The 12515-nt window shown below is 36.7% G+C and overlaps 1 protein-coding gene across 1 annotated transcript; it reads left to right on the top strand.

Moving 5' to 3' along the window:
• Nucleotides 1–10779: 10779 nt before the first annotated feature.
• LOC116033181 (protein RKD1-like) lies at nt 10780–11725 on the top strand. The gene is made up of 2 exons (XM_031275941.1): nt 10780–11262; nt 11333–11725. The coding sequence occupies exons 1-2, from the start codon at nt 10780–10782 to the stop codon at nt 11723–11725; spliced, it is 876 nt and encodes a 291-aa protein (XP_031131801.1).
• The last annotated feature ends 790 nt before the right edge of the window (nt 11726–12515 follow it).

Genomic DNA, 12515 nt, shown 5'->3' with positions numbered 1-12515 from the left:
GCGTGGCAGCTCTCTGGAAGTTTTCCACGCCTAGCCACACGCGTGGTGGTGGCGTGGAAGGCGTGCTGTGCAAAGCTTACCTTGGTTTCCCTTCCTCCCTTTGCTAGTGATGATGTTTGTTGATTGATTGTGGGCAACTTATAACTCTCAGGTGTATAATCTGTACTTGTTAGCTTAACCGAGGTTATAGAAACATTATTGAAATAAAGCTAAAGAAAAACATACTATAGAAAATAAGGAAAACTGAAAGAAGCATAAGATAACATTGGGACTGCTTCCCAAGTGTGCCATGGTTTTACGTCTCCTGGCCAGACGTAAAGTGGCCTATCCTTCAAGGCACACAGATTTTGGGACCTTACCAAGCGTCCCGTGAACTTTAGCTTCAAGGAATGTCCCAAGGTGGGTAACATCCTTGAATTCCCACAAAGATAAAGGAAAGATAAAATTCATAGTTGGAAGAATTCTAGACTCAAACACCCTCCTTAGCTCTTCCAAGATGGTGTCTACTTCCTTTTCTTTTTCCTCTCTTCTCCCTTAAAGATTTTCTCATCTCTTTCAAACCATATCTCCTCACACCCTTCCTCAATTTCGAGTGTGGTCAACTCTCTCCACTCATCTTTTTCCATAGGGTTGATCATGAAGGACCTATTATTTCCCACCATCTTTTCCTTACACTCATTTTCTTCATCACTCCACTCTATTTGATTAGAGAAATCACTCACACTCTCACACGAATAGAATGAAGCATCATCCTCTCCACTCACCATCTCATTCTCACCCAAAGCAATGGATTCATCTTCCAAGAAATTAAAGCAATCATAATCGGTAGTAGACAAGATAGAATCCTTACAAGCATTAATCAATACATCAAAATTCTCCATGGAATCATCCTCCCGAAATTTAAAGCAGTCATAATCACATATGATGGAAGTATTAAGGCGAAGGGAGTCATCCACAAGGGTGTTTTCAAAAAGAGCACAAGGATTTTCAAGAATATTAGCACAAAGAAGATTAGGAATTTTACCATATTTCGGCTCTTCTTCTTCCCATACTACTTCGACGTTCTCATCCTCACTCTCCATCCCTACCTCGTTTTGATTTTCCAATTCAAAAATTGGAACTTCTTCAAGCACCGGGGTATAACAATCCTCTACTTCTTCAAAACTCTCCTCTTCCTTAGCATTTTGCTCTTTTTCAACCTCTTGTATAATCCTTGGATGGACTTCCAAAGTGGGGATGTCATCTATGATGGTGGAGTTAGCTCGGGACTCATTCATTTTCATGAGCTCCTCTATCATGGAAAACATCTTCGTTTCAACCTCTTCTAATGGAAGTCCTTCCTCCCGGAGGGTAGTGAGATAGTCTTTTAGTTCGCTCTTGATTTCGGCTTTTAGTTTAGCCGTATCCTCCTTGGCCATCCTTGTGAATTCGTCGATTTTTGCTTTTAGCATTTCAATTTCATCGGTGGCCGGTGGGATATAATCGCAAGGATTTATATGGGTATTATATGGGAAAGGGGGCGATGTCTCAAAGGAATAGGTAGTATTGTTTTCTTTGTGGTTTTGTGATGGAGGTGGGTAGTAAGTGTTTAGTTGGGAATTGGGAAATGAATTCGACTCAGGAGTATAGCTTGGATCAAGTTGTTGCATCATTTGCACAAGCTTACTCTCTATGTTTTGAGATATGTCTTTAGAGCTTAATGAGTCAATTTCTTGTGAATTTGGTGATTGTGAAGGGTAAGTTTCTTGGAATTGTGGAGGTGGTGTTTCATAAGGATATAGGTGATGATTTGGTGTATGGATTGAATAGTGATATGGAGGTGGTAAAGGATATGTGGGTGGAATTGGGTAATGGTATGTTGGTGGAGGGTAAGTATAAGTGGAATGGGGGTAATAGTGATATGGTTAGGGTTGAGGATTTGCATAGGATTGTCCTCCATGGTGTGGGTAGCCATGGGGATTCATTTTAGCACTTATTGGCAAGCTTCAAGTGGTTTGATTAAAGAGAATTTCCTGCACAATAGCTTAGCCAACAACAAATAATTTGCAACTAGAAGTACTTGCAAGTGAGCACAAGATATTCAAGACAATGTAAGCTCACTTCTTCAAGCAAATAACAAAAATAAGAAAATAAAATAAACAAAAAGAAAGCAATTCAAGAACTCTTAAAATTATACTTCTAAGATGTCAACACTTTTCGAAACCGTTTGCCATCCCCGGCAACGGCGCCATTTTGACAACATTGTGAGTATGGTGTGAGGTGTGGATGTGAAGGTGGTAAAACGAAGAGTCAAGACTCCCCGAGTGTCGTGTCTCTCAAGGATGGCGAATGGGAACCGAATTAGGTGTGTTGGCATCTAAGATGTTAAAGGAAAGGAGTTATGGGAATGGCTAAGGGTTGGATTCATTTGTAAGAGGGGGAAGGTTGATAGTGGTTGTGTAAAATAAATAAAAGTAATGTGGAGATTGGGGCTTTAGGCTTTTCCATGTGGTCTATCTTTGGTTGGTTTTGCGAGTGCAAGTCGTGGAATAGACTAGGGAGTTCGTGGCACACTACCAAGTGGCGTCACACTTTGGACTCCCACATCCTCATTCGGTTGGGGCATTTCATCGAACACTTTGTCTACCACTCCTCTCGGATCTCGTCCTTTCGGACTAAGAGCGGAGATGTGGGTGAGTTAGACTCGTGAGTGGCCGCTATCGCGCACACTCTCACTTCCTTTGGGTTTGCTACCTAATGTGGCCACAAAAGGCACAAAGCTTGAAGAACATCATCCACACAAGTTCAACATCCAACAACCAAGCAACTCACAATTCAAAGCAACAATATTAAACATCCACATAGATCTACCATGGGGCCACCAATCCCCTATCTAATCTACTCTATCATACTAGAGAAACAAGAAAAAGAAAGGAAAATTCAAAGAAACAAGTATTGAATTAGAAATTGGAGAGAATGGTTACCACCCTTAGAAAGGGGATCTTTACAACCTTGATCTTGAAATCCCAATCTTCATTCTTGCCCTTGATCTATTCTAAACTATGAGAAGAAGGAATTTTCTCCCAAGAGGGGAGAAAACCCTCTAGATCTATTCTACTCTATTCTATGAATTTTCTGAGGTTTTGGGCAAAAGGGATTTATATAGGTGACAAAAAGGGAACAAATTTCCCAAAATAGCCCTTGGCCCGACCACGCTTGCTTCCACACGTGGTGATGGGCGTGGGAGCTTACTGGAATTATTCCACGCCCAGCCACACGCGTGTGAGGCTGCGTGGGACGCTACTGCATTGCGGCTTGTTTGTCTTTTGCTCTATTTTAGCCTCAAATCCCTCTCCAACCTATGAAATACCTCAAAACTCTTTCTAGAAATGTTGTTAGAAGATTTTGATCGCATTTGAGCTAAAATGCATGCAATTGTTGTAGCCGGATGTCAGAACGATGCACTTTTATTCTAATGAAGACCCCTTATAAGTGCTATTCTTGGTGCTTATCAGATAGCATGTCCATCTGCATATAGCCATTGCATCTTGATAATTTTGGATCATGTATCTAGCTCCTCCAATGAACGTTGAAGTCAATATGACACGTTTTCATTGAGAACTCGGATTTGTTTCACCACGAACAAAGCATCGGATAATCCTTTATACATATCACACCTTAGTTGTTTTTGGTTTGCCCGCACGTATTTTAGTCTTCCAGCCTCAACCATTGTGTAAGCATCGACTATAAATTGCTGGAAAAGTCTCTTTGCAAATAATATAGTTGACACCTCATTGACTCGTTCATGCATCCTATATGCAAAGAATTCACATTCACTAATTTTTTTCCTTACGCCAGAATTAGAAGTGTTGGGGTGTGTGATGCGTATATCTTCCCTATAACCATCCTCACCATAGGGGAACAATAGAGGGTATTGCAATCCAAGATATGCAGGATGTAATTCATTTATACGTTGCAATTCACATGATTGAGTTTCTATTATTATGACCCTATCACTTATCGATTGGTCAAAATCTCCAACGATTAAAGCTCCTAATTCAGAGACAGATGGTAGATTATAGGTTCTTGCATCTCTTTGACGCTTACCAGTAAGTTTTAACTTGACATTTGAGCAGCCTTCATCCATTATTTTCTTCCCAGCTATTCTAAAAGACTGCACCAGAACATTGTTTTGATCTAGCATGTTTTGTAAATCAGCAACAATTTCAGCATGTAGGTTATCTTTAGTTGGCGTTTGCCTATGCGAGTGAAGACATTTTTGTTGGGCGTCGGCAGGGTTGGCCGAGTTCAGCCCCTGCTCGATTCGAGACGTGGCGTTGTGGCTTACCATGGAGGGATGTGGTTAAATGGTTAATGTCCACCTACCTATCACCAATTGGTTTTAAGTAGGATATGGCAACTAGATAGCCAAAGAATTTTGTGGTTAAGCGTGCTTGACTTCCGGCAGTCGCTGAGATCCATCAATTGGTATCAGAGCCGAGGTCACGGGTTCGAATCGCTGGTGAGGCGAAAGCCGAGTCCAGTCCTAGGTGGGATGTGGGCGTATTGATGCAGGTGCTGGGAGGGGGATTGTTGGTCGTCGGCAGGGTTGGCCGAGTTCAGCCCTGCTCGATTCGAGACGTGGCGTTGTAGCTTACCATGGAGGTTAATGTCCACCTACCTATCACCAATTGGTTTTAAGTAGGATATGGCAACCAGATAGGCAAAGAATTCTGTGGTTAAGAGTGCTTGACTTCCGACAGTCACGGGATGGGTCCAATTGGTTTTAAGTAGGATATGGCAACCAGATAGGCAAAGAATTCTGTGGTTAAGAGTGCTTGACTTCCGACAGTCACGGGATGGGTGACCCCCTAGGAAGTAAGCATAGTGCAGCGATGAGATCCATCAATTTTAAAAAGTCAATAATACAATGTTCATACTATAATATTCGACATTTGATTTTAAAAAATACTATTTCTCACCTGATAGAATGGATGCGGTTTCCAACTTCATTTTGTGTGTCATAAATGTAGAGTTGGGCAAACTTAGGTATTGCAACTTGAACTGGCAAAAGGCAACCTATTAGATGAAAGTTTTGACCGTGCAATTTAAATATTGGCGGGGAAGTGCCTTTGTTTTGACTATAATCAATCTTGCCACCCATCGATGTGAAAGAAAACATATTGTTGTAAGATCGAATATTGTCTAAAAACTGTTTACTTTTATCAAATGATTCAAAAAAGAGATTGTACATATTTTCGGGAGGACATCTGTTGGGTGACAATCTTATTTTACCCTGCATGCAACACAATGAATATTTTGGATTCTTGCTTTTGAACCTTGCCTCTAGCCTTTCCTAATACCAAAAATTTGTAGCACAATGTTGACACTTATACTCTAGATCTCCAAAATCACAATATTCTAAGAAATCAAAATATTGAAGGTATTATGATTTAATTTTGTTAAGTATTGTAATATTATGTTGACTTGTTTAAAATTTTTATATAAATAAATTAATAAATATATAAATACATATATAACCTACAAACATGCAACTGTATAATTGAATATCATTTAATTACGTACATTAACATTATATAGTAATATTTTTTTGAAATACTATAATATATACATCACATAGTAATTTGATTGTTGAATATTTTTTTAATATTATCATGAGAGGAATTTAATTACTTACATTAACATAATATAATAATATTTTTTTGAAATACTATAATATACATCATATAGTAATTTGATTGTTGGAATTTTTTTTGAATATTATCATGACAGGAATTTAATTACGTACATTAACATAATATAGTAATATTTTTTTGAATACAGTAATATACATCATTTAGTAATTTGATTGTTGGAATTTTTTTTAAATATTATCATGAGAGGAATTTAATTACGTACATTAACATAATATAATATTTTTTTTGAAAACTATAATAATATACATCATATAGTAATTTGATTGTTTACGAATATAAAATAAAAAATACGCAAGATTAAAATATTTTGAATCATAATTGAATTGCATGGTATAATAACTATAATTTTGTTTAATAATTATTACTTTCCGTGTGACTATTTTGTTAATATATGCACATAAATAAGGAATCCATATAGGAATGAAATTGAATAAAATATTTCATTAATTTCCGTGTAAAATAAGGAATGGAATCATATTTTTAATATTTTGTTGATAAGACTCCGAGATACCCTTATTTCAGGCACATTTTAGGGTGTTTTATCGCGTTTATAGCATCCTTATTTGGTAAATTATGTGCGTAAATGTTTGAAAATCACTAACTGATGCACATAAGCTACTTATAGCTTAAAAGAAGTAAAACAGGAGCCCCGGGAGCAAACAGGACCAAAAGATGAGCTTAAAAAGCAAACCAGGCAAAACTGGAGCCCCGGAGGACCAATCTGGAAGGCCACACGTGTGTGAGCAAGCGTGGAAACTTTCCAGAAGCTCCCCACGCACGCTCACACGCGTGTGAGAGGCGTGGAGGCGTGTTGCGCGAATTTCAGCTAGGGTTGTCATGTTGGAGACTATTTAAACCCCTTTGATGAATTTCCAGAGGAGGATTCCAGAATTTTTAGTTTTCCCTTTTCTTAGTTTTTCCTTTGGAGAACTTTCTCCATTTTTTCCTAGCTTCTAGATTAGATCAATCTCCATTGTAGAAGACAACAAGCTTGGATTGAAGATCTTCTTCTCTCTAGGTGATCTCTATTTCATTTCTATAATTTTAGTAATCTTATTCTTGGATTATATTAGCTTTTGCTTGCATTTCATATCATGAGTAGCTAATTTAGTCTAGGGATTTGGATTGTGTGATTGAATATTGCTTTTGTGATGATCTTATTTCTATATCTTGGATCTATGAGTTTGTGTTGATGGATTATCTATTCTTGTCTTTTGATTGTTGTTTTGATGAGATCTTGTTTGGATTTGGCCAATCTAGATGAGAGATTGAGCTCGTGACTCTTTCATGTCTTTGATTAGAGTTATGATTTAAAGCTTTACACAATCAAAGTTCCTATGGACTTCTTAAGAATAGTAGGATAGTGTGTAGCTTAAGTGTTTGATAAAATTCCTCTTAGAACTTTGGATGCTTGAAGGCACTCCTAAGTCAAAGAAGCCTTAGTACACAAGGTGGAAAAGGACTAAGACAACACACTCTTGAATAGCCAATATCCTAGCAATCCTAATCCATGACCTTGCACTCTCACTATGCAATATTCATGAACACTATCCAATCCCTACCCCTTTTACATATTCCCAAAATCACTTTTACTTTACTACTCTTTTGCACTCAAACCAACCAATGAACTACACTCTCACTTGCAATTCCACCCTTCACCACACTCAAGTCCTATGCATGATCCAATCAAGTAAACTCCCGAATGTTTGACATACCTCCACGTCCCTCCTTCGAGACCGACACTCGGGGAGTCACAGACTTTCCGTTTTATCATACAAATATCTTTTGACATTTCACCCTATGCACGCAAGTGTTGTCATTTGTCAATTTTAGCAATAAATAAGGAATGATAAGGAATGCTAGGGTCACAGGGCGAGTGGGGTTTACCTCATTAATCCAAAAAAAAAAAGGAAGGCTAGAATTTCTGATAAGGAATTATTATATAATATTTTGTTGACCGATTTCAAATTTTTTGGACTAAAATGAGCGAGAAAGCTAGCACATCTGTTTTAATATATATAGATAGATATAGAATAGATAATAATAATTTTTTTGAATACTATAATATAAATGTTATAGTAATTTGATTGTTGGATTTTTTTTTTAATATTATCATGAGAGGAATTTAATTACGTACATTAACATAATATAGTAATATTTTTTTAATGCTATAATATACATCATATAGTAATTCGATTGTTGGAATTTTTATTTTTTGAATATGTTGGTCCCGAATGGGTGGTGAAAAGTCTAGAGGGGGGTGAATAGACTTTTCTAGCAAATTAAAAATTAATAACACTTTAACTAAAATAATTTCAAGTGAATAAATTCAACTTGAAATGCACAGCGGAATAATGTACGTAAAGTGCTATAATTAAAACTCAGTGATAGAGAGGAGATATATCACATGCAATACGATAGAAATACTTGGAATAGCTCAAATATGATATACAATAAATTTGGCTTGCATGCGGACGTAGGAGATAATAGAAATTGGTAAACCCAGATAAGAGTGAATAGTGATGAATAGTGCCTGGGTCTTGAAAATATTATGAATGCAGGAAATTAGCAAAACCAAATAAGCAAGTTGTAGATATTAGGAATATTAAATGGGTTTCACAAATATGAATCTTGCAAATCAGTGTGTGTACGTGCAAGCAGATATTATGTGTACAGAGCAAAACATATATGGGCAGTAAGTAAATGAGAGAGAGATTTTTTAAGTGGTTCGGCCAAACCCAGCCTACGTCCACTCTACTCCTTTCACTATCTTCAATCACCCAGATACAATAGTGAACACCAAGTGCCAACCCAGCACTTCTATCTACACCCAGTAGAGATTTGAGTATCTCGCACAAAGTTATACTCCTACACCAACGAGTGTCTCGCACAAAGCTACACTCCCTAGGATTTTCACAAGCTCCTCTTGTTACTCAGCCCTCTATCTACACTCAGTAGAAATTTTGATACAAGGTAGTAAAAGAAAATATTTTTCTCCAACTCTCAGGAACTAAAAATATGGATTTTTGGTTTTTCGGATTTTTCTTGCTTTGCTATTCTCAGATGTATCACACTGCTTTTCTTGCCTTTCACTTGTATATCTCCGTTTCTCTTTTTGCTCAAGTGTCTCGTATTTATAGCTGATGAAAGAATTAATCCGTTGGAAAAGATTAATTCTTTATTGTTGATGTGCTTATTGCAGTCTCCGTATTTCTTCCGCTTCCTGATATTCCTCCTGATCCTCCTTTCCCTCCTGAAATTGCTCCTTCTTCTTTTCCTTATATTCCTCCTGAAATTGCTCCTCTTCTCTTCTGGCCTTAATTCTGTTGGAGAGTTGAGTTGATATAGAGTTGATATATTCCACAATGTAGTCAGATTACTTTGAGTTGAGTTGATATATTTATTCCACAATTCATATTATTTTGTAGTGTAGTGTTTGTAGACATATTCCATTTTGTAGTGTAGTGTTCAATCTCCAGATATTCTTCATCTGTTTGGAATGTAGTAAAGGTAGTAAATAGACCTCTTCTAGAATGTAGTAAAGGTAGTAAATAGACCTCTTCTCCTTATTTTCGTATCTCCGTACCTCCAGAATGTAGTAAAGGTAGTAAATAGACCTCTTCTCCTTATTTTCGTATCTCCGTACCTCCACCACAGCTCAAAACCATTTTGAGCAAATCAGTCAAATCTCCACCACAGCTCAAAACCATTTTGAGCAAATCAGTCAAATAGATAATTTGAACAAATCAGATGTAGTATTCTTCTTTTGTCCTTAGTGTTTGTATTATTTCCTTGTAATATTCCTTCGTGAATTTTCGCATCTTCCATGTGCATTTTTGCAGTCTTCAATGTGCATTTTCATCTGAATTAATTTTTCTCAAAATAAATTATCCTGGGATTCGAACGTAGCACCACTTAGATTATTTGCCAAGTTCAACTCCAATGCTCCGCTCAATCTTTTGTTTACTATGCCTCTAAATAATATATAAGTAGTAATATTCTGAGAAGTTCTGATTTCCTAAAATTTCGTGGCTTAGGGGGATTTGAACTAGAGACCCTTAACCATCTTTACAAGTCTTCTACCATCTCTACTGCTTCAACCATTTGTTACTCCTTGTGCTCCAATTAAATTTAACCGCCATCGGATTCGAACCAAGTTCCTTCCTTCTCCAAGAATTCTTCCAAGTTGACTTTTGACTCTTTAGGTACATTAGCTTACGAAAATTTTGGGTTTCTAATTTTTCAAACTAAAATACATTTCTTGGCTCATCAAAATCTTATTACAAATATTCCTAACAATTTCCCCCTTTTTGATGATGCCAAAACCTATACTCAGTCATTTGGCTTAGTCTTTGAAAAATATAAACTTCAAAAATTTTCATTTTATTTCGACTAGCCATAGATGAGTTTAACAATGATTTTTGACCTAGAAGAATTGTTTTCAGACAATAAAATTCCTATATGCATTATTGAGACTGGTTTAATTCATTTTAAAATATATTTCTCAATCATGCATTTATACAAACTAAAACAAAAACAATTCTTCATACCAAAAATTAAAACAACCTTGTACTAAAAAACTCATTCCCCCTATGTATATGCCAAGAATAAATAGAGAACATGTATACCAAATATTTACCTCTTTGCGATCCTTTTTGAGACTTCGTTTGCACCAAATGACTGTCATTCTTTTCCCCCTTTTTGTCATCATCAAAGAACCACTGTATAGGAATGAAATTCTTGCTCTTGAATCTTTTGCGCCATGGTGCATTTGCTTGCTTCTGTCACAAGTGCAGCAAAAATTGAGTACTCCACAAAATAGGGTACGAGACCCTAGTAATAGAATCAACCTAACCATTTCACAGCAAGTCATAGCCCTGATAGATCACTATTCCCTTGTGATAAAAACGATTGAAAACCGCAATCGTCGAGAATAGTAAGGCGATAATTGATATCTTTCGACAGTACGACCTTCCTTGAAACACTCAATTGGTTTGAACAATTTTCACACGATCTTCTTTGCTATAAAATCACCATTCGTCTTTCCATCAATCTGCTTGATTTTATAGCTTACATAAAAGAAATGGCAGATACGACATATCCCTCATCTTCGGATAACTCTTCCTTTTGGGATGACATTATCGTATCACCGTTAAGAGGTAGTGCACAAAGTATAGATCTTACTGTTGTCGAAAATTTTGAGAATCCTCCGCCAGAGTCGAATGAGATAATTGCTTCACTAGGTGCTACGGGTACAGATGTTGTGGCTGTTGATCAAGGTACTGCTGTAGTAGTGGAGGAAGATAATACCACTGCAGCGCTAGATGTAGCAACTATGAACGCAAGAGTATTTCGCGGGAGAAAGAGAACTAGAAGAACATTTTGTGATACTACCACACTAACTTTTGAAAAATTTTCTGAAAATTTTTATCTGCCTTCTGAACAAGCTGCAGAGGAATTGCAGGTTGGGCGCGAAGTTTTTAAGAAAAAGTGTAGGGAAGTGGGGATTTCCTACTGGCCTTATCGAAAACTTGTGAGTCTTGACAGATTATTGGCAAAAGTTCAGGTAATTTCGATATTCCTATATCTCTTTCAACTTAACATTTTTGAAGGGGGTTTAACAATGTGTGATATAGGAATTTGGTGAAATCAAGGATCAAGCTGAACTGCAAAGGACAATTAAGGGGCTAGAGGATGAGAGGGATGCGATACTTCAAAATCCAAATTTAGACTTGACTGAAGCAACAGTGAGGCTTAGAGACAAATGTGACAGGAATAGTTCCAGAAAGAGAAGGTATATAGATCCAGCAGCTTTTCCTTCTACTACTCCTGGAAGTTCATCACAAGCTCCTATAATTCCTGATTTTCCTGAATTAGCACCGAAAGCTTTTCCTTCCACTACTCCTGGGAGTTCATCACAAACTCCTATATTTCCTGATATTCCTGAATTGGCACCAGAAGAAATACAAGAAGTACTTGCTTGGCTAGATGAGGATGTTCCTCCTCCCAAAAATATTAGTGACAAATAAATACAAATTTACACAAAATATAGTTAACAAAAAAAAATAGCACTAAGCAAGTTTGGCAATTGTGCATGTAGTGAACGAACACACAGTGATAAATAAAAAATTGTAAAAGATTTTTGGCAAACTTCATAACCTATGTACTTAGCAGTAGCATATTTCATAAGCTAGAATATATTGAGCAAACACTACTCAAGACAGTTGGAAAAGAAAATGATTTGGTACAAGAAATCAAACTTTAAATAAACAAACGTAAGGATTACGGAGCATGCACAAAAAATATATATATATATATCCAATCATGAAATGCGACAAGAATTAATCACAAAACACACTTATATAACATATAAATATATGCAACGTCACATACGAATAAAATCATATACTTGAGCTATAATTAGAGATTAAAATTTAGATACTTAGCTCAATTCAATCATGCCCATTTCATGCCTTAGAGTGATGAATCTTGATTCGCATAAAGGTTTTGTAAGGATGTCCGCAATTTGATTTTCTGTGGGTATGTACTCGATCTTTAGATCTTTCTTTTCGATGTGATCCCGGATGAAATGCTGTCTTACGTCAATGTGCTTGGTTCGTGAATGAAGTACAGGATTTTGGGTAATCGCGATTGCACTAGTATTGTCACAAAAAATACTAACATCATCGCAATTAATTCCATAATCCTTTAACTGTTGTTTCATCCATAAAATTTGTGCACAACAACTCCCTGCTGCGATATATTCTGCTTCGGCTGTGCTTGTAGCAATGGAGTTTTGTTTGTTACTAAACCAAGAAA

The sequence above is a fragment of the Ipomoea triloba genome, chromosome 10 (assembly GCF_003576645.1).
Source record: "Ipomoea triloba cultivar NCNSP0323 chromosome 10, ASM357664v1".
Classification (NCBI taxonomy): Eukaryota; Viridiplantae; Streptophyta; class Magnoliopsida; order Solanales; family Convolvulaceae; genus Ipomoea; species Ipomoea triloba.
This window is presented reverse-complemented; position numbering and strand designations above follow the sequence as displayed.